Source organism: Trichogramma pretiosum, unplaced genomic scaffold (genome assembly GCF_000599845.2).
Source record: "Trichogramma pretiosum strain Unisexual culture from Peru unplaced genomic scaffold, Tpre_2.0 scaffold51, whole genome shotgun sequence".
Classification (NCBI taxonomy): domain Eukaryota; kingdom Metazoa; phylum Arthropoda; class Insecta; order Hymenoptera; family Trichogrammatidae; genus Trichogramma; species Trichogramma pretiosum.
Window position 1 is genome coordinate 943,930 of NW_019641226.1, and position 27,436 is coordinate 971,365.

Below are 27,436 nucleotides of genomic sequence, written 5' to 3' on the forward strand. Positions count from 1 at the left end.
CTCTCGTTGCGAACGCATTTCGAGACGCGATCGCGTGCGCGAGCGAGTACGAGCGAACGCGGCACAGCAGCACGCAAGGTCGATTTTCCAGCGACGATAACGCGTGTACACGTTGTGAAGGTGCTCTCACAATGGCACTCGAGAGTCGCGAGTGCAGATCGGCATGCAGTGCGCCCGTCTGTCTGTACAGAAGTATTTCAGGCATGGAAATCGCTGCGACAGGCATTAGCGCGCGATTCACGCACTCATCGCGATAATAATGTCAATATTCTTACGTTTTCTTGCGAGCGGAGAAAGCCCCGTATCTGCTTAATTGCCAGGCAATTACGTTATTCAGGTGTCAAAGCGATGTCGACGATATATCAACGATCGGTATGGAAAAACATGCACATTAGTCCGCCTAATGAAGAGAAAATATGTTTTTTGAAAAAATAAACAAAAGTGAGAATTGGAAGTTGGAAAAAATAGTCGGGGAAGCTTCTCGTAGATATCGGTGCGAGAGCGTAGCGCGTCCACGGCCCACTGTCGATCTATGCACGCGCGCGCGACTCGAGCACCCGTCCCTATACGGACTCGCAGGTAGACAGGTACATGCGGCAGGTATATTGCAGGTTTACTGCAGGAGGCAGGTGAACGCGACGCACGAGGCAGAGGCATATACGCACATATACGCGATATTACAGGCAGCTAGTCGCGGCTCGCTCGCGCGCGACCCACACGTAAACTAACGTCGCGCAGCGAACGAGAGGCAACACACTGGCACAGACGAGCGACCGCCGACTGCCGAGCGTCAGTCCGAGGATCACTTTCAGACGGTACGGCTGCTCGACTCGTCTCTGTCTCTCTTTCTCTCTCTCTGCCACCTATTTTTTTTTCGCCTCGAGTCTTGTTTTTTTTTTTGTTGCTCCTACGTATACTCGCGACTAGACACGGCGTCCTCCGACTTTGCTTCCGAGTCGAGCTGTTTTTTTTTTTTTTTTAATTTAAATTTTTTACCAACGCGACAAAAAAGTATCGAGTGTGTTTTAACGATTCGACGAGCCGAAAGTTCGACGGCTCGAGCTTCGATCCGAGCTGGATGAAGGAAAAAAAACAACACAAACAAAGCAACGGAGCATTGTCGATCGTATAAGCTGTGAATCACGAGTCACTGATCCGCGATTCATTAAAACCCAATCAAAGTGTGTAGTACGTCTAGCGATATACATATAGGCTAATTTCATACATATATAGCCGCAACAAGTGTTTGTGTTGTGTTATTCGCAGGAGTCACAGGTGATTTTCGCTATACACATGCTAAATGGGCGTCTGTGTGTGTATGTGTGTGTGTGTGTATGTGTATGTGAGTGCGTGTGCGCGAGTGAGCCTCGAGTCGTTCTCGTTTCTCGACTGCGGTCGACTCGTTTCTGCTGCGGAGCAAAGGACACCAATTTGCCAAATGAGCAAAAAATTCGCACGAATATACGATATGCATGCTCGAGAGTCGCTAATATAGGACGTATACAGTTGCGTGCGGGTGTCTATGTGTGCGAGTGCCATTCGGTATATACGTAGCTGGTCCGATGTGTAGTGTGTAATACATTTGTAGGCAGACCGCACAAGGATGTTTACCGTTTCGTAGCGCCCGACTCATGGAATTTTCTCATTTTTCTTGGGCGCACGCTTAGCCTCTGCATGCCGCGGAGAAATATAAGCACATGGCCGATACGTCAAACTCGAGCCGTATACGCACTCCATTAATTCTGGCCCGAATGAATCGTCGGCTGCGTACTTGCGATTTTTCGTATCCGCGCGTGGCCTCGTAAAACCGTGTCTCTCACGGGTACGCGTGACGATTCGTCGAGGCGCCTCGGCCGCCGACTAAAATCAGCAATAAAACTACGAGCGACGAGATATAGGCAAAATGATTATTTTCGTGAATCGCGTTGTCGAGCCGCGAGTCGCGATCGCCGCGAGAGAGGGAGACTGAAAAAAACTGGCCGATCCAGTTTCACCGCCGCGGAATGAAAATCGTCGTGTTACTCGTGTTATATATACTACTCGTGCGCGCGTAGCAACAACACGCGCATTATCCCAATTTAAAGTATCGTTCGGAGGCCTGACTGCAGCCTTGAGGTATCCGTAAATGCGCAGGCATTATATGTACGCGAGATCGCGACCATCCGAGAATCGAAAGACAATTGTGCTCCGTTTTTATGCCGCTGCAGTCCGAATAATCGCCGCGAAGGAGTATTTGCCTATATTTTTTCGTACACGCATCTTCGAGAGCAGCAAAGGCATATTTTCTCGACGACTGCGGACTGCAGCGGCTCGGCCCGAGACTTTCACCTGCGCAGCTCGGCTACGCGCTGCAACGCGACTCGGGATTATTCGCGCGAAAGGAGAAGATGATAATTATTATAATTTTTTTAAGCGTCTTGGCTCGTGTTGTCTCGGGCATATGTTTGCCGAGTGCATTTGCTTGTTTACCGCGTTAAATTAAAAGCTAAGTGACCGCCCCAACAGATCCTCGCAATCGCCATGTTTTTAGATAAAAAAAAACTACGTTCGAGCATCCTTTTTCGCGTTACTACGCAGTTCGCTTGGGTGGTTTGCGTCGTATAATTACGACTGGAAAGAAGGATTCGATGGTCTGACGCGCTATTACGACACGAAATCCCAAGCCAGCTGGAGTAATTACGATTATCCTTACGCGCGCGCGGCTATATATTGACGTGACGCATGAATTTTCTCGCGGCTCGACCGCAATGGTGACGTTTGTGCCATCTCTCCTCTCCTTTATACTCCTTTCATTCCATAAGCCAAGTACGCGCGTCATTGTACTTATGCAAAAACGACCCAGTCTCGCCTCTGTGTTAGCGATCATCACCATTTGGCTCCACATGCAGGAGGATTCTCATGCACATGCTCATTGAATCTTCGTTTTGCAGTGTTTTACCGAAGGATAAGGAGAAAAAGCAACGAGCCATTGTAAGATGAGAGACTGTGCTCGATATATGTGTAGTACTTTACGAGACCAGTGAATACAAACACGCGAGCTCGTATGCGCCCATTAGAGTGAAAACAAGTGAGTGATACCATTATAGACACGAGAGACGCCGAGTGCCATAGATTTCGCTTCCTCGTATGTTTGTACTAGAGTAATTTTTCTATCGATAAAACAAAATGCCAACCAAGGAAGAAGAGATGCAGCGAGAGAACATCAGGCGGCTCTTCAGTTGGAGCAACGGCATCATAAGGTGAGTTGAATTCGAAGCGACTCGGAGCAGCGTGCGATCGTGTGCCGGTCGATCCTAATAACGCCCCTTCGTTATTTCGTCGCTCACGAGATATCGATTTCCGCGGAAAATCCGACCCAACGACGATGACATGTCAACAAAGCCGAGACTGCAAATACCTCGTTAATTCAATTTTTTTATTCCTTACTTTTTTAAAGCGTAATAATTAAGAGGCGATCGACGAAAAAAAAAAAATTTTATGCGTAGGTCACGCAACGCTTGCATATTACAAAATCAGCTCGTTATACTCTGTACGACGATTTTTTTGTTGTAATACTCCGATAAAGCTAATTATCGTATAGATTCTCTGGGAATTCCATGACACGTGTGTTTTGCATGAAAATCGATGCCAAGGATCCATGTGTGATTGGATGTATAATTAGTGATATATGTGGAAAACATAGAGATGGTGGTTGGTTTGTAGGTGGGGATCAGTTGGTCGAGCTGGCGACGAGTTAACGAGGAAACGATGCAGCTGCAGCTCGCCGCCGAAATCCTTCGATCTATAAGAGGCCCGAGCCGAACGAGACAATTTTCAAACCGGTCTTGTCTCGCGCGCCAAGCAACGCACACACGCGCACGTAATACCTAGTATTTTGCAAGGAAACGCCGGAACCGCGCCTGAAAAGTCAACGCGCTTCGGCCACTTCTTACCTAAGTGACTTTCCAATATATAAATACTTGAGCACACACACACACACACACACACGTCGATCGACCGCCTTAACTAATTTCAAAACTTTGCGACGACGATGCTGTGCGTAGGTTTTTGCAAACCGCAGAAAAACCCAAGAAATAACCATTGGGTTCGGCGTGATCGATCATTTTCTTGCATTTTCACAATCCGAACTCAAGTTGGTCTTACGTTTTGTTGCTCTAGCGTAAAATTTTCGCTTGTGTTCTCGCGGCGACTGGCGTCAAGTGAATTAGCGTTTCTAATCTATAGATATAATAATTTAGCATGTCATATACGCCAAAGGAATTTATTGCGCTACATAGCGTTACTATTTGTTTCATAGTTATTGAATTTGATTCACATGTAATGTAAATAAAAAGATAAAAGTTGATCCGAATGCGAGTGAATTTTATCTTCATCAATATGTTGACATTTCCTGCAATTATGACAACAATAGTGATCTGCCTCGTGCAAAAATAATCCTCGCATGTGCGCAGAGGCACACGAATACGTCAGCGCTTTTAAAACAAGTGCCGTCAAATATTCGCGCCCATTTATTTTTGTTGAAAAAAAAAAAAACAAGAAGAAAAAAATTCCCTCAACTATTAAGCCGAGCCTTGCAAAACAATGACAAATCGGTATTAAACGATTCCTTTGTGCGCATCTCTGCCGTTGGCTCGGCGGTTAAATAAATAAAAGTACGCGCGCACGCTGCTGCGCGCTCATCATCGAGAGATGTAATTTTTTTTCTCCATATCGTGCGCGTGTATCTCTTTCTCTCTTGGAGCCGTGTAATTTCACTGATTATCGCCGCGTGCACGCGTATCGAAAGCATCGAATTATCTCCGACGACAAAGTTTACAAACTATGCTTTTGTACTTTACTAGCGTGTCAAGTGCGCAGAGTGTAACGCACCGACAATTTTCTAGCAAGTGATAATGAACGATAAGCTCTGGTCTACATAATTGATACTGCCGCCAACGATGAGCCGTACAATTATTTATCTCCGCGGCTCAATGAAAATTACAATATCATAGCCTGCTGCTAGCCTGTGCGTGTACTTGGCTCGTGTTCACATCGCGGATTCTTATTTCTTTGTACGTAGCCTTGCAGCCTCGGTATCGGTGAAAGGTGCAAAAATTCATCGACGACGTAATTCGTCGCTTCGTCCAATGTTTCTTCGCGAACCTGTCTCTATACGTTATTTATCGCTTTTTTCGCGCGATGCGTGGAAAGTCATTCGACGCATCATTCCGAGCCATTGGCTCTTGTAATCTCAACGCCTCGGAAAATTCTGACCGGTAATTCAGTGAGATATTTTACCATTTGCGAGTGAGCTTTAAGGATAGCGCCAAAGATGGCAGCACAATGACGCCAACTCGCGAAAATCTTATGTAAAATACCGATCCATGATCGGAGGATGTTTGATTTTTAATTTTTTTCAACTGGCTCGGGATAATCGAAAAACACTCAATTAGTAAATTTTCTCAAACCCGATTTATTTGAGAACATTGAAATAAACAAAAACTACAACTAAATAGTCATTTGGCCATATTAATTTTCATAGCTGGCCAATATCAAGCGAATTATATTCTGCAGGCTCGATCAAACTTTCTTACGCTAAACGTTCTCGCATCGTATCCGTCATTATTATCGTGCCACGGAGTATGTCGCGAACATTTGTGTCTCTTCCTGGGCTTTACGTAATCTTTGCAGCAGCAGCTGGACCGACCACTTTCACGTTTTCGCGTTTCATACACACGCCGATTTTATAAATATTCGCGCGAGCTGAAAAATTGTCCTCGAATCAGCCTGCTAAATCGAGAATCGAACTGTCGCAGCAATAAACGAGACGATTATTTTGCAACGGCAGTTTTCGATCTAGGAGGGCAGGAATTGGCTCGCGAAGATCGATGTGACAATATTTATTAATCAATATTTTCATCGATTGGAATTCGACAAAATGATTATGACCACCACCGCAAAATAAGTGAATTCTGTTATGAGACGCGCCATCCGAGTTTCTCCGTTAATTTACCATTACAATTTTGGTCAAACGCACTTGTCTCTCGAGTGCGCGACAACTTATGCAACTTATCTTGTGGTACAAAGATTACCATAGCATAGTCAAGCTCGATACGCAAGTAAAATACTAAACGAGCCATAGTCGAGAAGGTAGAAATTGTATATTTTCTTCTTTTACTTGAGTGTGAAATCATCTTATCCCTGTTGAAGATAAATCATCAGCGGTAAAATGAATTCAATCGTAATTGAATAGAAACGACAGTTGAGATTGTTCACTGCATCGATATTTAGCCAAGTTATTTTCGTCATCGCTTTTGCTATGCCTCGTACATATATATCGTTGACAAACTAAACAAATCATCATATCCTCGTGGTTTAATGTACGTTCGCGCTTCGAATAGAAACATTTGCATGCAAGACACGTTATTTTTCTGTCAAATCATTTTTATTCTTTTTTATTTTATCTGCTACTGTTTGCATTTAAAATTTACAATCTAAAAGATTTCATCCTGACTTGACCTCGCGAAAAATTAAATTATAATCATTTTAACAAAACTTACTACGAGTTAGGAAAACGTTAGAAAGTCATTTATTCGAATAGTCATTTATTAGAATAGAAATAACAAACTAAAGATTCGCCAAGGAATATCCTTACTAGCGAAGCCACCTGAAAAGCAGCGAAGGCAAGGATGTATGGAACTGAAATTACGTGAAGGGTAAAACCGAGCTCAATTGTCGACATCATAATCAATGACGTCAGATTGTGGCTACGTACGGGTGAAAAAAAGAAGAAGGAAAAATTACGTTTGTTGAGCCGCTGGAGGCCACCTATAGCTTTCTCGAAGTAACGCGTGTATGTGGTATACGTACATGCAGCCACCGCCGCCGTCTACGGCAATTGTGCAACTCACGTGCACATACACTATAACAACTGACGTAATAATTCGTGTTCCTCTACGTGTACATGTAGATGCGTATATAATATACTATAATATACATGTACAGGACGATTAAATAACCTTAGAGCAGTTGTTATTATACATCACAAATCTCCTCTGCTCGACGTTTGAGCATCTGACAAGACGTTCGAATTTAGTTCATGCTTCCTTTCAGTTAAAATATTCATCCTAGTAATCATAAAAGCTCATAAAAATTTTAATGAAGAATAAATAATATTGGATTCAAAATATGAAATACGTGAAAAAGAAAGATAATTCTCTCTGACACATTGTCTGAATAATTCAAAACAAATCGTCAGGAATCTGGAAATTCACATCAATTTCAGTAGAAGAAAACAATGAAATACGCGCGATGTTCTTGGCAAACAATAGTCATAAAGACGATGCGTGCATTATGTACTACTGCTGGAAAAGTGTAAACTCGCGTGAACTTGAATGAAGAATACAATGCGTTCACCGAGTCGCGAAGTCAGGGTTAACTAATTGTTCGCAGGATTGTGGACAGGTGTCTTTGCACTTGTCAATTTTGCATTTGCCACTGACAAATCTTCGCTGTCCAAGACTACCTAAATATTCTCAATTGGAGCTGTGAAGAAAGTTGACGAAGAAAAATCATAAATAACTACGATCGATCGATAACTGAGTAATTGTCTTTACCTCGAATAGAATTTAACACCTGATTCGATTTACCTTCAAATTTTTAAAATTCCTTTAATCATTTATATGTTTACAACAGTTCCTTATTTGAGTATTTCCAAACTAAGAAATGTAGCTTTTTATGGCTTTTTCTATTGATACGAAAACAATCAATTCACAATTACGTCCGTTTACTTTTAAATTGATGTTGATGCGAAACTATAGCAAAAAATGTGATAGTAAAGGTGTCTCATAACTGTTGGTTTTACAGGGAGCTAATTATAATGTTAATGCTTCAGACACGTTTATGCTTCTTTTATTCAAATTGCAACTGAACTTACAATAATATTATTGCAGAGCAATTTAGTGGTCTATCATAATTGCAGTTAGTTTAAATTTTATATGTTCTGTGACGCAGTCGGAGTAAAAAGTCACTTTTAAATAATTAATTCATTTAACATTTTAATGGATCGTTCAAACCAACGACTGAATTCTTTACAGCATGACTCGATCGTTAGTTATAATGGTATAATTATTTTACATAACTAGACATTTACAACAATTGAGGAGATATTTTGTATTAAAACATTATATTTACTCGTTTTCACTACAACTCTACTTACTGATTGAATTCAATAAAATCCGATGCATGTACCATTATATACATGTAACATTCAAACTTACTTTTCATGCATCTCTACATAAAATATTATAATATTTCAATAAGCTTTACATTTTTGTGGCCCGTGGACTAGTGGATCTTTTTCAACAATTCAATGGAAGCTTTTTCATAATATTAAGTTTTTTTTTAGGTATATCAATAGGAATTGATTGATCGTTTCGATTCATGCTAAAAGTAAAAACTTTGTGAAATGAATGCTTCCAATCCTTTGACATAAAAAATACGTCCATGCATAACGAAAAAAAAAAAAATTGTTAAACCCACTCCGATTCGATAAAGAATCGTCCTTCCTTAATCTGAATATAAAAATAAGTAAAGGCCAAGAAGAGGAATCATCATAAAGTAAACATTGCTACGCGCTCAACGACTTGGAAACGAGCCGCGTTCTTGAAATTTGCAACTTTATTTTGAATAGCGATGTTTGCTACGATTCATGCTCTGCATTTTGCAAATATCTCGAGTCACATATAATGACTGTTTCGTCGATCCAGCGACACGCGACGCACTGCGACTCTGGCTTACCTTAAGAGACGCCATTAAAATTTAATTTTCTCAAAGTACCTTTTACCAATTATCGATTGATTAAAAACAGAAAAACTTTAGAATAAAACGCGAGCACTGAAACGGGATATAAGTTTTCACGTGTCCCTTTCAAATTACATCCGGACTTTGTCCATTATCATATCATTTCATTCTCAAGGCGATTCAAGGCTTCTTGTCGTTGGTGTTTTTTTCTTGTTTTCATTGGATGATGAGTTTTGCCGGAGGTCGTTTTTCTTTTGACAATAATCATACTCTGTGCGACAAAAAATTCACTTGTGGTTGTGTGCGAGCGATAACGATGCCTACTCGGCTTCATGTGCACTTGAGAAGAAAAAATTTATTTCTAATTTGTCTTCTATGTTGATTTCCTTCAAACTCTAAGAATAATAAGCGTTTCTTCTTTAAGTTTTTACTCTTTCTCTCTCACCTGAGCCCATAAAATATTTTCAATGAATATAATTGATAGATTGATAGTCTTTCTACTTGCATCTCGTAATTCATAAATTTTAAGTGCACTCGACGAAAATGTACTTGATATTTAAAATTTCATTAAGCTTCCGGGAAGAGAAAAATGGGTGGGAAATTATTTCATGGTATCGCATACTCAGCAACGAATATCCACGAGACTTTTTTATTTGCATGGCGAAGCGAGGATTCGCAGGTGTTGCCCTTTGCGAAAAAATCTCGTGAGCAAGCTTGTAAGCAGGGAGGCATAATTTGTCACGAACGTAATAATTGTTGCGAGGAAAGTTCCACGCGCAGGCAATGATGAATCGATAGGACGTTGGACTCGATCTTTTCATTCTCAATATCTCAATACGCTACGTCGGGGATGGAAATGGTGGAAATTTTCAGCGATTCTCATGGTGCAGCGAGTCGACAAGGTTTGCAGGACAGGAGCTCGCGGCTCAAGGCAGACTTGCCAAGCGGATGAGTCATCGAGTCGATGGTTTACGTTCGAGGCAGAGAAAATGAGAAGTCGAATTTGCGCAGTCGAATTACGCGAATCAGTGTCGTGAACGAGCGACATCCAATGCGTATATAGGTATATATATAAATGAGCGCGTATGCAGGTTGTGCACGCGCGAGGTCGACCTATCCGCGCGCAGGCCAGAGATCGTCATCGGTAAACCCGCGCACGTTGACGCATAAATTATAATTTACGACCTCTCGGCAGCGATCTATTTTATATTTTCCTCTCGAGCTGATCCAGCGGAGAAAATACCTCATCTCGTTGCTCTCACGAGCCTGGATGTAATATAGTTTTCGGGAAATTTTCCTCTGCGCAATAAAACGTGAGGAGGATATCGATCGCGCGCGCTGTATCGAGCCCCCCGACAAAAAGAGAGGAGAAAAACGGCAGAAGCTTGACTGCTTTTTTGTTCGGCTGCGGTCTCTCGCGTTTGAGAACAAAGAATTATTAATGACGAGACGAGCAGTCGCGGCGGCGGCCGTCGTCGCTCTTTTTACTCGCGCGCATGCACACGTGCGTTGCGCGCGCCTATATATGCAGCCACGCTGCATAAACAGCCATGGCGTTTGCCGATCATGTAATGCATTGCGAGCACGACGGCCGTTGCGTGGAAAAAGACGAAGGAAAGTCGCCTCGCGATGCAACGAAATCGATGCGTACCACGAGCCATTGTCGCGGTTACGCGAGTGCAAAGGACGGGCATGAGGTCCGAATTTAGAGCCGCGGCGGACGACGATCGCGACGATCGGCCGTGCATATTGACGCGGGCCGTACGACGCCACATCGGCCGCGCCAAGGAGTCGTACTAATAGCTCGAGGCTTGATTGATCTTCCAGTACTGCACGCAGTTGGAATCGATACACTCGAGAGATTCAGCACTATTCGCACGTCGTATAGTTTGGAGTTACGTAATAACCTCCGACGCCGAATACATACAACATAATCTCAACAATGTTCATTCGGAGCTCGTAGCATGTATACACTCACATAATATTTATGTATTTTATAAACACAGCTATGTACATACATATGGGTATTATCGAAAATAGCGTAAAGTTTCGTAATCCAGGCCCGTTGGCGCGGATGTAATATAGTTACATAGGATTATTTGCCGGGGCAGCTCGTTACGAGCGTTGTATAATGTCCATGCGCGGCTCGAGGCACACATACAGTTGCTGGTACCGGTACTCCTATGCTATACATACATTTGCAACTACTTTTTATCCGGCGAAGCTCCCTGTAACGAATCGGAAAAGCCGCGCGCAAAAGTTTGGAACAAGCTCCAGCCGCGGAAAGTACCGGAAAACTCGAATCAGCCGCTCGCTATAGCTCCAACAGTTGGTCGATCGTTCGAGAAATTGGTCATTTGTACGTGGGTGAGCGCAATAGGCATACAGGAGCAATGTAGCCCGCTGTCCGGGCATCGGGAGGTATTGTTACACGCGCGCGCGCGAATGTTATTAAGAAAGGGGCATATACTTTGGCGGGCAGCCTTAGCGGCGCTCAAAGAGGAGAGAAAGGAGCTGCTGCTGCTAAATGTGCCGCGCGCGCGCTCGATCGGCCGCCGGTGGTGGGAGCGAGCGAGCTGCGAGACGAGCAACGCCGATATACGCGCGTCAGAGGCCAAGTCTTGAAATTTCAAAGACACCTTTTTCAGTCTCGTGGCAGGACTCTGACGAATCGTGCCGGTGCTCTACTACCCAATAGGCCTCGAGTTTTGTAATTGTCTCGTAGTCGTCGTTTGTTCCTAGTGATTATTCTTCGCTGTCGAGGAGATGACGTTGGTGCTGTGAAACAAAAATATCATACACAAGTTTGGTGCGTGACGAATTGATCGACTTTTTCGAATTTTTCGTTTTACCTCGTCCAGTGAATATAAGGAGTGTGCCCTCTGTTGTGTTGAGAGTTGATCGAGACTGAAGATAATCGCGAACTTTGACATCGCGTCCATCGCAACAACACCAGGTATACATCCTGTAGCCAATTACGCACCGAAAATTCGGAATCCGTGATTTTAGCCTGGCCTTTTCATTCACTCGATCGTGAGCATTACTTGCAATTTTTCCGCTTACTTATAATACTTGGCGTACGTCTCTTGCGATGAGCTTGCGAAGTTACGCGATTAGCCAATGCCTGTATCGATACCAAAATTACTTATCCGAGAAAGTTTTGGGAAAGATTCCACCGACATAAATCGATCTCATTAAAATATTTGTCATGCAATGATGATATTCGTTCGGCCGACTCGTTAAATTCAGATATGTCGCAATGAGGCAAGCTAGCACGAACATCGCCTCGATCGGCTTGCATATAATACGACGAGTTTGGCCAGTGACTTCGATGCTTCGCTCGCGCCCGGCCAATTCTTAGCTGCAGTAGCTCTAACAATGAGAGCCCCTTTAAATTTAAAACTCGTGGGCCTAGAAAGCCGCGATTGCTGCGATTTACATAGTTCAATTGGAAGGAAAGATTTGGTCATTTCGTACCTTTCTCTTTTTTTTTTCTTCGATTTGATCGACTGCGGAATTCGGTCAGCGATCATCGCTGTTGAATAATATTATTAAAAAAGGAGAGAGAGAGAGAGAGAGAGAGAGAAAAGAGGAACGAGTTCCGAGTCTTTCTTCACTTCGACTTGCCGCAAGATTAGAGATGGCGCGATGAGGAATCGTTGCGAATTCGATGCTCACCGCGACTGACAATGAAAGTAACAGTAAAAATTTGCGGCAGCACACGCGTGTATGTATTTAACGGTGGCTACTCGCGCCTCCTGCCATTTTGCAATATTCGACGAGATATCTTGAGACATCTCGCGGAATACTAAAAATACGTAATGGCTACATTTTTTTTCATTCGCGATAGGCCAACATAAAAAACTTGGCTTTAATTAACACATCCACAGCTTTCACTTGAAAAAGAGCATTATTCGTCAAAAATCCGACTTTTTCTCTCTCTTTATTCTCATGATTATTTCACTCTTGAGCCCGGGACGAAAAATTTGTTATTTCGACGACTAGCTCGACGAACGTAAAATATAATAAAAGAAAAAGAGTGCGATGATTTTGATTGGCACAGTGGCAGAGATGCCAAGAAAAATGCGCATCGGTCAGCAATAAATAAAGAGTCGAGCATCGCAGCGCACAGCAAGAGTTACATATCGATTACTTAAAGAATCAATCGTATACCCCTCTCCACACATTGTGCGGCGCGAGGACATAAATAATTAATAATACGAATTACGGAGGCGCTCGCGAGCCGTTTTATTTGTGCAGTAGCGTTACGTGTACGTACGCGTCGAATTATGCTGCGTATACGATTCCAAATCGGCGAGTGGCTATTTTCTCGCGCGCGCGCAATTTGCAAGGTGTATACGTTCGCGGATCGTTTCCGTCTATCCGCGTGGAAAAAACTCGAGTCTATTTATCTTTGGTCGGCCGCGGCACATAGCCGTGCACCGAGCGCGCGTTTCCTCTATAACTATTTACGAGAAGTGCAGCCAGCAGCAGATTTGCTCGGCCACGTTATATTCGCGACATAATGTTTAGAAATTTTTAAATCGCTCCGCTCGGCCGCTATAATATCTGCTTTTAGACCAGCTCAATTGGTAACCTCGTGCTCCGAGCTAGACGTTCTCCTGGAACGTTTCATTTTCGTTCGAAATTATATCTCATTCGTCTCGGATTAGAGCCGGGGTGAATGAACATCGTTCAAATTGTTTGTCTTTACGCAATAATAGCTCAGCGACGCCTCGTCCAACCAATACATTTTTCTCTTTACCAGACTTTCTTGATTTTAACGTAAAAAAAAAAAAAAAGAAGTGCAGCCGTCAAACTTTTCATCGGCGAACTTAATAATCGATAACTCATCGGGAAAGCAACGACGTGTAAAAAATTAGAGGGAAAAAGAGCGGATTCGCTCGGCGAGTGAAAGATGCGCGGCGCGTAGTCGTTGTCGAGCTCCGAGTTTGCGTGCACCGCGCGAGCATCTCGAGAAACAAGAGAGCACGAGTAGCGAGCGAGAGAGAGAGAGAGAGACTCGATGCACTTTCACTCGGCAGCGAGCGTGCAACGCAGCTTTTCCGCGTAGGCCATTCAAACGGCGAAATACATAATTGCGACTTGTGCTGATGCACGCATTGAGATATATTTCTTTTTTCGCGGCGAAAATTTAGCAGTAAAGTTTAGCCGAACGAGCTGCTGAAAATTATCGCACGATCGTTAAAACTATCGAAACTTGATTACTTGGCGAATTGGTTCGATTTCGACTTTTTCGTCGAAAATATCTACGCAGTGCAAATACTCGAGTTGGTGCGAAAGAGTCCAAGATTCATACGCCTGTTTTCTAGTAAGCCAAGAGCTATCTTCTCGCAATCGACTTAGAGACTGTATTTGTTTCCGTAATAGTTGTTTTCGGCATTATTACGCGTAAACCGATCGATAACAATGTACCCAAAGCAACATGTTTACTCGGCAACTTTATACTGTAATTTGTGGCACATAATGAAGATAGTTGTAGGCAATTTGAAACTATAGATTAATCGCGTTATAAGTTTTTAAAGTTCTCGTCGCATATCGCTCGTTGACGGTAGAGGACGATTAGGCCGTAATGGCTCGTCGCTCCCTTCCCCGATCGATTTCTCGCCGGTGACCTTGGCACCCTTGCCGGCCAGCTCGTCGCATTCGCGCACACATTTTTCCTGTGGAGCAGTAAGCCGTGGACTCGCCACGGGATCGGACGCGCATACAATGTATAAATGGTATGATTGCGCGGAAAAAGATCGGCGCGCTGCCGCTCGAGCACTCGAGCCGTGATAAGTGGCTGCTCGTGCAAATTATCGAAAAAGTGCCTACCGGCTGGCGGTGGATTGATTTTCGCAACATGCATGGCTCTCGGCAGCAGGTAAAATTACACATACATTGAATAATAACTCGTTACAATGGTTGTGTCGGGCCTCGAGGTGCACTGACGCAACGTTGTGTGTTCGTTGTCGGTGCGGCATTAGATTTTCTAAACTTGCATCATTTTTATCGCTGCGCAGCCACGAGGTAGGTGCTAGCTTGCACTTGCACCAGTCACCTTATCACTCAATTCACACCCTTGGTTGGAGAGGAGTAAATTTCTCCTTCATAATATAGTCATCGTCATAGCAAAACCTCTCGATCGCTTATAACTTCAGGGGTCAAAATGTGTGCTGGTGCGTAGGCGGTCAGTGCACGCGACTACTTGTGGCACGAGAGGGAGACTATCGAGTCCATCGATCGTGTCTCGTGGGTGCACTCACCGCGCATTATAGTTGTCGCGATTATACCTGCACATACCGTCGATGTCAATGTGCACTCGGACGAGGAGAAAGAGAGAAATCATATACGCTCTATTGTACTGGCGTGTTTACCTTTTTAAGCGTCGACTTTTCTTCTTTCGCTTCGTTGTATGTCTCGAGAGTCGAGTGACACTCCGAGCACGCGTAAATCTGCCAGCGCCACGCTGTGCGCGAATTGTTGTGCAAATTGTCTTGCTGAAAAGACAAAATACGTGCTTTGCCGAATCTCCCGAATAAGCTCCAACGAATCAGGTCACTCGGACAATGCAAAATCTTGTGTCGCGTCGAGAAAAATGTCTTAGAAATTTCGATTGCCCAGCCGTTTAACGCGACGAGCTCCAGTATAAGTACACACACTCGAGATGTCTGCCGATTGCTCGTACACAGCGTGTGTCCGCAGCATGAATGGAGAATATCTGGCACACCTTACCGTTCTTTTTCACCTGCTACGCGAGCAAAAGCTACGATAACGATGTTAGCCGGTATACTAGGACTTTACTTTCATGCGCGCAGCCTACAAATAGTACGGTATACATATATAGCTGAATCAAATCTCGCCTCGCGAAACTAGCGCGTCATTGTTTCTTTACTGCCTTTTTTCAATGCGCGAACTGATAATTTGCAATATTTTTTTTATAACTTGTCTAGTAATAGCTGCGAGCGTTCGTTGGCTGGATTCGAGCGATAATACTGATTTCGATCGAAACGATACGAATAAAGACTAGGATACGTCCAAGTAGTTGATTCGATATCTTATCTCTGAGTCATCGGGTCCGGAAATAGTTAATTTTCGCTGCATCATAGACAATGGCATTAGCGAGATCGATGCCTAAGGAAAACAAAGACGGTTACGTTATTTGGTCAGTACAGCGAGCGCGTGCGAGAGCGATGTAGGTCAGAGCCAGAGTAAACAAAAATTTGAGCTCCTCCTTTGAGACCGCGCGTCACAAATGCAGCTACAGGTCGTTACGCAAGTGGCTTGGATTTTCAATTTTCTTGCCGAGCTCGGCGAAATTCGGCCCGTGCCTGCCTGCCTTCATTTTGTCAATTGGAGCTTTCGATGTTTTGGCAGAGTGTGACTTAACGACGACAATATTTTGTCGAGCGATCGTCGCTGCTGTGCTGCTTCGACAAATTTTCAGCGAGCTTCGTCGCTATGCCACATTTATATAAGCTCGCGGGATGCATGATTAAGAAAGCCGATAGGCCGCGCTGGAAAAGGAGCAGCCGCAGTAACTTTGGCCGTGTGTCTTTCTCCGCATTGCATCAAAGCCTCCCGTGTGCGTATGGTATATAGAAAAAGTGCGCGAGGCAGCTAATACGCGCGTACGCCTTTTAATGCGGAAGTCGTTACCCAATTGCGCGTAATTGTGCCTTAGACCTGTATCCTCGTAACGTTACGACACTATATACCATTTTTCCCAGATATCCTGGATTCATTCTCATAAAATGGTCTGGGCACCATTACGATTCCGAAAGGCAGTCACTTCTCTCACTCTCCGCAATAGACAATTTATATTTCATAACAATAAGTAAGCCATGCACGGCGGCCACCCTGCCGGTTGCGTGCAATGTTTTCTCTCTCTCTTCGTGTATAAGCGAGTACTTATAACTGCAGCTTGTAACACATTTCTAAACAAGATTCCATATTACGGGCTTGAAACTTTTTCGTCCTGGCAAAAATAACTATCGCTTGCACAGCTTGAAAAATGGCTTTTATCGCGTGTGCGCACGTGCGTCAGAAATTAAAGTTTTGAAACGTATATATAGCGCAGTCGCCGGCCAGCAGCAGCTCGCTCGCAGCTTCTCTCTCTACATCTGGCCGTTTTTTATTCCCATATCAGCCGTGTGTGTGTGCAATGTATGCATCGTTTCGTCTCTTTCGATCCGAGAATGGAATTTTACCGCGTGCTTTTTGCTCGCCTAAGTCATTCACTGCAGAGAGAGACTCGACTGAAATTAGCATACATATGCATAATCACCTTCTTCTTCTTTTTCTCGCTCACAAACACACTGACATAGACACATACACACTCTCAGTCGGACAAACGCGAGGATATTTCAGCGGTAGGATTTTTTGCTTGGCTTTTTTCCTACCGTTGCACCTCTCTGTGGTCGCAATAAAAATGTTGCGCGCGCCACACGGAACGTCGGCGGGACCGGAGTTGATTTTTTCGTCAACTATAAAAGATGGTGTAGACGAATTAAAGCAATTGTACGGTGAGGAGCACTAAGCTGATGCCGCATTTACACTCGGCTCGCGGCTCAAGTGATAAAACACGTACTTTCGCATCGAGTATTCATATCGATTAATAATCCTTATGTAAGTGCGACAAAAACCTCCGAGAAATTAATTGTTTCGCGAACGTTTTATGCGCTTACATTATTATCTAATGTTGCTCTCTCTCTCTCTCTCTCTCTCTCTCCTTCAAATCGCTGCTATATCTCAGCATTCGCGCAGCTACAATACGTACATGGAGAAATTAGCTAAAAAGATGTATGCGAATGGACGCGAGCTCAACGCCCACACGGAGCTCGAGTCCTTTTCCTGCTTTCGCGCTGGAGGCTAAAACAAAGAGACAGCTGTCAGGATCAAAGTTCACGTAAGCGCGAGCGCCGCGCAGGCGGAGGCATGTGCCGCGATTACCGCACAAAGACAGGCCTGCGCGCATGCACATTATTCATATTACGCTCGCATAAGCGTCTCAGCTAGCTACTCTCGATTTCACCGAGAGCCGAGTTCGTGTAGTGCGACAAATACATGCTGTAATTAATGCACACATGTATGCGTGCTTCGAGCAACGAGTCACTTTTTACTCGCGAGCTCAGTTGCTCGCAGAATTTCGCTTTTTAACGTACGTCGATAATGTCTACTGAGATGGAGCAAACGGTCTCGAGGACGATCCTTCAATTAAAAATGATGGACAACGATTTCAAGTTCACATTTTCACGTGACTTTTTTTGAATCAAGAAGCAGGATGGAAATTAAAATTATTGCCGCAAGCGAGCAATATTTCAGCGCGCTGCAATAAAAACAATTTGAAGGAGCTCTTGCAGATGCACTTGACAAATAATCTGCATTACATCATTGCAAGCCGTGTAAAAAACGCAAATTGATATAAAACGACTTTATTGGCTGGTTCGCTATATCGAGTGCAAGCTCGATACGAACATCCGACTTTTCGATCTAAGCTTTTCTCGTAGACGACTCAAGAGGTGTCGTGCACAAGATCGCCCAGTATTCGGCGCTCGCATAATGCTTCGCTTTGCGTAACCATGAGGGCCGTAGCTGCTGTTCATTTCTTCCTCTCTCTCCCTCATTGAATTTCGGAACTTGGAATCCGTGCCTCCGATACATAACTAGCCAATGTCATAACGCGCGATCGATCGTAATTTTACACGTATGCATAAATAATTTTCTTTTTCTGCCACTGCTCACTGATTATCGCGAGTACTCTCACGAGAGAGCGATATCTCTCGCTCGCAGGCAGGCGGTGGTTTTTCTTGAAACGCGTTGCGCTCACCGCAGTCGCTCAACGCACGGATAAACCTGCCATCGACGAGTCCGCGCGACACTATGAATTAACTCGAAGATTGGGAAAAACATCCTGCGCGCGTAAATACACGCATAGACGCACTTGTCGAGCTGCAATTATTACAAGCAACTACATAGCCGCGTTGCTAAACCGATCGAGCCGTGCACGACTTTATAACTATATGTGCGAGCTGCGAGCGAAGAATCGGCTCGCACGAGTGAAAGGAAATACTTTGACAATCGCGCGCAGCGGCCATTATATTGCTCACTTGGCGCGCGGGCATAATTTTTGCCTGCCGAATGACTGCACGCGCGTGGATCCTTTTTTGGACGTTTCTCAGCTGGATGCCCGGCCGGCAGTTGCCAACGAGATCGGCGCGCCACGCAGCACAACAAAAAATCCGCGCCTATATATAACTTTTACCCATTGGCTCTTCGTCGCCGCTGCCTCTGCATATGTGTGCGCACGACGTAATTATTAAAATGCGAAAGCGAAATTATCGAAAGTCATAATGTGCCACGAGGACTGCAAGTTGTTGAACTCCATACGCACACGGGCACATATACGCAGATATACACGCTCTATCACGCGTTCGCGTTTCGTATTATGTTGGAAAGTAAGTGCGATGATTTTTTCTCTCTCCTCCTTGGGCGACGATGAAATGAAATTTTACACGCGGAACGTAATAAGCAGCTTATTACAGGTATAATATTTAAATGAATTTGATTACGAAATTGTAAAGGAAAAAAATGAAAAAAAAGCTGACGCGTCCAGTGTGTATGTGTGTGTATGTGTGTTTGGGTGAACTACATTCGTTGTATGTGCGAGGCGTATGTGACGTCAGTTCGCGCGGCATAAACATACGCAGTGTACGCGCGCTCGTGTACGGGGCAGCTCGGAGCGATTTCATAAGGAATTAGCGCGACTATTCATCCGCGAGATAGAATGATTTCCGATTCCGTATTAAAACTTTCACTTTCTAGGCACTATGCTTGAAAATAAAAAAGCCTATCTGTATACGCACATAGCGCGCGCTAGCTCACATTCGCGTAATTTCAATTAGATCAAAAGAGCTACGAATTGAATGGTCCGGCTCACAAGTACGGACTGATTAATCCGAGAGAAAATTTTATGATTTCGATTTGCTACCTTCACGTTCGACCTCTCTACAATGCCTAATCCGTTCAAGCGTCTTTTCTCCATCGTAATAAGAATGTGTTCTATTTATCACGGCATATTTGCGTTTTTTAATGTCTACATGAGTATTGGCTTCCAAGTCCATACCGATAGACTAGGCTCGATGTGAAAGTTCGCGGTATCTTCTTCGTTACTCCATCGTCTTGTTACGAGGATTTCATTCGCCGCCTCGTCTCCCCTCAAGTTCAATGATCAGAAAATGTCCGATCGATAGCTCTACGTGTTGCAGAGTAAATTTATGCAGCATTGCGCAATCGAAGGCCAACTATTTGAAGAATTTTTAATTGCAGGCCTTTGCCTGGAGAAATCAAAAGCTTGGCGCGCCCGTAGAAACAAGTAAATCGAACCCATCGATAGTCTCATCCGATGATAGTGTATATTTTAAAAAAGGGTGGGATATCTTTTGCGATACGATATCCTACTGTGTACGGCTAGACGCAAAAAGAAAGTATCGGCGCTTAAGGCGCGCGAAAAAATCAGTCTGCACATATGATCAAGCCCATCGATGTTTACGCAATATCATGTCGCGTGCAATACCAAGTTTTAGCCGCTTCTACCTACTATACGATGGGATGGCGCGTGTTAGTATGCGCAAGAATCGGCAAAATATTCGAGTGACACAATGAATCGGAGCCCGAATCGATCGGACGTGTGTCGCGAAACATATTTTGAAATGATTTAATCGACTCGCATGATTATTTTTTATCACGTAGGCTTTGCAACCTTGTGCACGCACGCCAAAGTTGACATTTTACAGAGACATGCTTAGAATTTGACCACGTCAACGCCTCAGGACTCTCGTCCACGCTTTTATCGTCAAAAATGTCGTCGACTCTCGACCGATGTTACTATGAAAACTTTTTTCGTTCGAGGAAATAAAAGCAGCTGCGTCATTTGTATCGCGAATTGATAATGCGGGAGAGCCGTCGCAGCGTCTAAGCTGCGAGCCCAAGGCTTTCACAACTCGTGCATAAAATTTGCCTCGAAGCATCGAAATAATCTCGACGTTCGTCAAGGTCTTTGAGGCATCGCGAACTAAACGAAATTTTGTTATTTTCTCATTCCGCAGCGACGGCGCGGAAACAGATACAGTCGAGCCTGAGACCTACGGGGTAGCGCAGAGAAGGATGCAGTCCAGCCCCGACGTGGAGGCTCAGGTGCCGACGAGCGTAGTAGCCGCAGCCACTCCGGGCCTCAACAACCAAGCATGGAACCGACAGCAGGCCGTCTGCGTCAGGCACGCGTTCAAGACTTACGGCAGCAGCAAAAATCCCAATCACGTTTTGCAGGATCTCAACTGTACCGTGGCCAAGGGCTCCATGTAAGTCATCAATTTTTTTTTCACTTTTTTTTTAATTTACTCACGTACATGAATCTTGATCGGCAAAATAGGCCAAGGAAATGCTCGATAGTATATATTTGCGCACTGAAAATTTTCAGTACATGAGAATTTGTAAAGGACAAGTTTGCTCGAGTAAAATATTTAATTTCAAGATATCGATGGAACTTATGGATTCTGTGCGCTTGAGTAAATAAGATACATTGAATGATTTACGTCGACACGTGTTCGTATACCATCCCGATGCATTAAAAATTATCAACGCTCGTCGCGATTTATAATTATATTGAACTATTTCCAGATAACTTGAAAAAATATTGCGTTTGACAAAGTATATAAATTAATAAATAATCTGAATCCCAAATACTGTCAAAAAGAAGCTTTGGAATTCCATAGTCAATTATATTTGACGAAAAAAAATGGCAAAACTCTTATCCAAAACCAGTTTATCGTTCGCATCCTTTGCTCAGACTCTACATCTTGAATGAAATTTGTCATGAATTTGTCAGTTCAGTTGCACAGAGCCATCCGATCATTGTTCGTTTTATAGTCGCGAAAAAGTCAAACGAGTACTAAAACTCGACTTACAATTTCTTTTGTATCGTTATTTTTCTGACTTTTTGTCGATTTCAAAGGGTATAGTAGGGAGCTACATTTTTAATGCGAGAACGTGACATAACGCTGCAGCCTTCAAAGAAATGGCGATTCCAGCAAAAATAATTAAACCTGCTGTTTTTAACCTTCAATATAAAATTCAAAGTTATGTTCACTAATTCAGGGTCTGCCACTTTTTACTGGCCTGCGAAGAACGCATACATCACGCGGACGACGCACATTCTAAAATTGTGTCTTTTTAAATGTAATATATGCAATTTCGTTTTTATAAATATCTCAGCATTAAAACGCAACAGGCCGATCTCGTTTTATTCAGCAATATAATAGTAGAAATGTTTAAAAGAAACGTGTAAGGTCATTATTTCGAGCAAACAATTACTGCAAGTGTCTCGAATTTTTCAAAGACTCGTTGCATGTAATTGTCTTATTAAAGAGAGGTAAAATGCGCGAGAAAAAACTTTCATGAGGCTTCATAAAGTTGCTTTCACGCGATAAGCCGCGCGAGGATGAGTTTTACGAGCAAGTAGCGATGAAACCGATAAAAAGATACCGGGTAGTCGGTTGCGAACAATAAAAAATGAAAGGGCTGCCACGGCTCGAGCTCGATGCATTCTCTGAAAAATTCTCAAGGCTGGGAGAGAAAACGTTAGAGGATTTTTCGTTGCTCACTCGGATCGATCTGTTGCAGATACGGCCTGCTCGGTGCCAGTGGCTGCGGCAAAACGACGCTGCTGTCCTGCCTCGTGGGCAGACGACGGCTGAACTCGGGCGAGATATGGGTACTGGGCGGCAAACCAGGCACCAAAGGCTCGGGCGTGCCCGGCAAACGAGTCGGCTACATGCCCCAGGAGATCGCCCTCTACGGCGAGTTCACCATCCGCGAGACCATGATGTACTTCGGCTGGATATTCGGCATGACCACCGATGAGATCGTCGGCAGGCTCAAGTTTCTGCTGCAGTTCCTCGACCTGCCCTCCCAGAACAGAATGGTGAAGAACCTCAGGTAGGCAGCGCTCTTTTGTTCTCTTGGAGTTTTTGAGATTTTTTGAGCAACGATTTGCTGACGATTTTTCGTTTTTGTTTTCCGCAGCGGTGGTCAGCAGCGACGAGTCTCCTTCGCCGTTGCTCTCATGCACGATCCCGAGCTGCTCATCTTGGACGAGCCCACGGTCGGTGTGGATCCCCTTCTTCGACAGAGGTAAGCGATCGAATCCACTTCCAGTTGTACGCACAAGTGTAACTAGAATAGAAAAGGCGAATGTCAACAAACTGATCATCGATTTGACCACCAAACGCACCTACGTCATCGCTGACTCGGCATTATTCGTCGAAGCGCAACAACGTCATCGTCTCGATATCTAATTCATTAAACGGCTAAAACCATATACTTATAAATATTCTACGCTCTTCCACTTCAGACGTAAAAGTGACTAATATGTTTGACGTTTTTTTTACGAGGCTAGCGGTTGTACAAAAATCGTTCGGTACCGTGCAGAATTCAGCAAACTTAGAAGAATAAATTTGCTATCTCCGATATGATTGTAATTCAACTGCCGATCCTCTATAATTTCAAATTACACCCAGCAGTTTATTGAGGAAAAATCTTGCGGAATTGCGTAATCGATCGGATAAAAAATTAAGTGTTATACGCTCGTTCGTCCTTCGAACGGCTTCATTTCGATATTATCAAAATAAGATTTCACCGGTACACGACGTGACTTTTTGTCCTCATATTTGAGAAGACGTTTCATCGGCTTAAAAATAGCCGCCATAAAAAAAGCCTTAATTATATTATCGCCAAACGCGGTGCACAAAATTCACTGTGCGCATCGCTAATGAATAATTTTTTATGGACGCGAAAAAAAAGTAAATGCCATCTATCTTTTTTTCATCTTGCCTTTCTGACATTCGAACTTCCAAATGGCCTCTGATCAGCATCTATTTATTCATTCGTCTTTTTGACTGTGGTAAAAGCTTTTGATCGATTTAAAAAAAGTACGTCACTGAAAATATTCTTACGTAGAAAATTACGAATGCACACGTAAAGCGCGCGACTTTTTTTTATAACGCAAATGCAAGGTTAAGGTGTCGAGGCTGGCAAAAAGAATTAACGTTCGCGAAAGAAGGAAAACATTCTCAGCGATAGGATGCAAAAAAAGCGACTGACTCGAATGTCAAAGTAGTTGACAATGATGTTGATCGGGCGCAAGGTGAACAAATTCACTTGGCGAGCGTTAATTGAAAGCTCTCGAAGAAGAGCAATTAAATATGCGCTGTCTATATATTTTTAAACCATGTTATTTTATTTATTTTGCTCAGCATCTGGAATCATTTGGTTCAAATTACCAAAGATGGCAACAAAACGGTTATCATCACGACGCATTACATCGAAGAGGCACGACAAGCCCATACGGTAAGTAGTGTCGCATTTTCAGAACCTAGTTCAAAAGCAAATTGTCACGGGAACATTTTTTATGTTAGATCGGCTTGATGCGAAGTGGTCGATTACTGGCGGAGGAGTCGCCCCAGGCCTTACTACAAATCTACAATTGCCCAACCTTAGAAGACGTATTTCTGAAGCTATCGAGAAAACAGGGAGCTTACCCTCAGCCAGCGGCGGAGCTCAATATATCGAACAACATCAGTCTGGTGAGTCGATTACTTTCAAGCTTCATGCTCACGTCATTTTACATTACCACGACGATCTCATTTCAACCTAACGTTATAACAATCGCTCATTAAATTTCATCCCTCGTTCACCTCGCAAAGAAAACAAAAATGTTTCTTGTTTCCGGACCGAAGGCCTCGTTGAATTGGGGCAAAAAAGACGAGCCCGTTTACGTGACCGAGGAGTCGGGTGTCGTTGGTCTTAACTTCCATCAGAGCAAGGAGGTTTTGATACACGACACGACCAATGGGGTAGGCAGTCATTATGACGTAAGTAATCCAACTTTGTCCTATCGATTGCACATCGATTGTAAACTAAAGTTTTAAGTAAACTTCGCAGCTCAATGGAAAACCCTTGCCTGGAGCTAAAGAGCAGACCGTGGAGTGCGACAGCTGCGACTTTGCCGATTGTTACAGTATTACGACCAAGGGCAAGATCAAAGCTTTGCTGCAGAAGAACTTTTTGCGCATGTGGAGAAACGTCGGGTGAGCGAATCAGCTATGGAGGAAAACGAGCGATAATTTTTTACTGAAATACTAACGAGATTGCTTTTTTCAGGGTGATGTTGTTTATATTCGCGCTGCCTGTGATGCAGGTGAATCTCTTCTGTTTGGCCATTGGTCGAGACCCGACGGACCTCAAAATAGCCGTTGTCAATGACGAAATGATCTGGGAAACGAAGGATTGCAACTGGACGCAGCCGCAGAACACTTCCAGCGGCGAATGTTCGTTCGAAAATCTAAGCTGTCAGTATCTAAAGCATCTGGATAATTCGACGTTAATAAAGGAGTATTATCGGGACACCGAGTCGGCCATCGACGCTGTGCGGAGAGGCAAAGCTTGGGGAGCTTTATACTTCTACGGCAACTTCAGTCAAGAATTACTCGCGAGAATGGCCCTGGGCAAGAACGTCGACGACGATGTCTTCGAGTACAGCGAGGTTCACGTCTGGCTTGACATGTCCAGTGAGTCAACGATCCGCCACTGCTCGAGCTCAACTTTGGCTTTGGCTAAACTCTTCCTTCCTTTTTTGCAGATCAACAAATTGGCTTGATGCTCGCCCGGAATCTGCAGTTCTCCTACAGGGACTTTGCCAAGAACCTGTTGACCTCGTGCGGTGAAAATCCCAAGCTCGCCGACGTGCCGATGCAGTTCAACGATCCGATTTACGGATCGAACGAGCCGAGCTTCACGGATTTCGTGGCTCCTGGTGTCATTCTCACGTGAGTACACGATATAGAAAACTAGGCTCCCAGCTATAAAAAGACGCTTCTAAACGTGTCTCTCTGTACTTTTCAGGATCGTGTTTTTCTTGGCGGTGGCGCTGACGTCCTCGGCTTTGATTATCGAGCGAATGGAGGGCCTGCTGGATCGAAGCTGGGTAGCCGGTGTTTCGCCCGGCGAGATCCTCTTCTCGCACGTGGTCACGCAATTCGTCGTCATGTGCGGCCAGACCGCCCTGGTGCTCATCTTCATGATCTGGGTCTTCGGAGTCGAGTGCAAAGGAGAACTTGGCTGGGTCATTGTGCTGACCATACTCCAAGGACTTTGCGGCATGTGTTTCGGTAAGTTGCCGCCGCTTTCCCTTTTGCACTTCCAATTCGATCGTTCACGATATAATCCATTGTTTCAGGCTTCGTTATTTCGGCAATTTGCGAACTCGAGCGAAACGCCATCCAATTGGCCCTCGGCAGCTTTTACCCGACTCTTTTGCTCAGCGGTAAGTGTCGATCATTATTCGCCATTTCTTGATTTTAACTCGGCTGACGATTGGATTTGTTTGCTCAGGTGTCATCTGGCCTGTGGAGGGTATGCCCGTTTTCCTACGATACATCTCCGATTGTCTGCCTTTGACCATGGCGACTACGGCTCTGCGTTCGATGCTCACTCGCGGCTGGAGCATAACCGAGCCCGACGTTTACAAAGGTTACATCTCGACCATATCGTGGATCGTCATTTTCTTGACGATAAGTCTGCTGGTACTCAAGTTCAAACGAGGATAGAGAGATAAATCGAGAGGATCCATAGATAAAGTAGGATTCGCACGAGGGACGGAGAGATATAGAGAGAGAGAAGGAGGAAAGGAACGAACGTAGGAGAAATTATAAATAATTACCTGTGTATGTAGGCAAGGCAGAGTTGTACACACGGAAGAAAATATTGACGGGCCCGTGCCGCTACGAAGACGTGTGTGCCTGTCCGTGTGTTTGTGCGAGTCAATGTGCGTGTGCGTGCGCGTGTGAATGTGTTTTTGTATGTACAATAATTAAAAGGCACGGAGTCGATCGGTGCAATGATCGGCACACATATGTAATATGCAAGTTGCTCAACATCGCATATTTGTAACATGTATATGTTAAATCATGACGGCCACGATGCCACACTTATACTTCATTTTTTCTGTTGTTTTCTGTTATAAGTATGTGTATACGGGGACGCGTGATACGCTCCGAGGCATGATGCATATATATTTACGATATACGCCAAGACCTATTTTTTAATTGTACTTTACATGTTATTTGAAAAATCTAATTTTTTCGTACTGTTAAATATTTTCCATTATCTTGATTAAATGATAATGCAATCGATGAGAGGAGGAAAAATGATGGGTCATGAATTGCTTGTTTTTCGTGCACTCGAGGAAAAATTAATCATTTTAGTTAATAATTTTATAAATATGAATGAATTTTTAGGACGATTTATAAGTTATACAAAATATATACATATGTAATAAACAAAAAAACAAATGGGGGAAAACTTGCAAAATGTGTATAGGAAAAATAACGTCATTTTTTGTTACAAGGAAATCACGTAAATAAGTTTTATATGTTTATAATGCGATTTAGGTGAATGTGTGAGAATTTATAAGAAATTCACGAATTAATATTATTAATTAAACGAAAAAAGTCAGTTGTCGATTCTACTTGCCCATGACTTAGAGGGTAGGTTTTAATATTTAACTCGTAATAAATAACAAACCTAAAAAAATCTA

The 27,436-nt window shown here is 43.7% G+C and overlaps 1 protein-coding gene across 7 annotated transcripts; it reads left to right on the forward strand.

Moving 5' to 3' along the window:
* The first annotated feature begins 753 nt into the window (after window positions 1-753).
* Window positions 754-27,436, forward strand: LOC106648052 (ABC transporter G family member 23). Of its 7 annotated transcripts, none has more exons than XM_023458286.1 (14): window positions 754-815; window positions 2,931-3,239; window positions 20,892-21,143; window positions 22,465-22,779; window positions 22,867-22,974; window positions 24,096-24,189; window positions 24,258-24,425; window positions 24,546-24,713; window positions 24,784-24,929; window positions 25,003-25,409; window positions 25,481-25,667; window positions 25,744-26,009; window positions 26,078-26,164; window positions 26,233-27,436. In XM_023458286.1, exons 2-14 carry the CDS (start codon window positions 3,166-3,168, stop codon window positions 26,445-26,447), a joined length of 2,487 nt encoding a protein of 828 aa, XP_023314054.1. In that variant the 5' UTR covers window positions 754-815; window positions 2,931-3,165; the 3' UTR covers window positions 26,448-27,436. The 7 variants fall into 7 exon arrangements, with proteins under 7 accessions (XP_023314054.1, XP_023314051.1, XP_014220189.1 ...); XM_023458283.1 differs by having other exon boundaries at window positions 781-1,188; XM_014364703.2 differs by having other exon boundaries at window positions 781-1,188; window positions 24,579-24,713.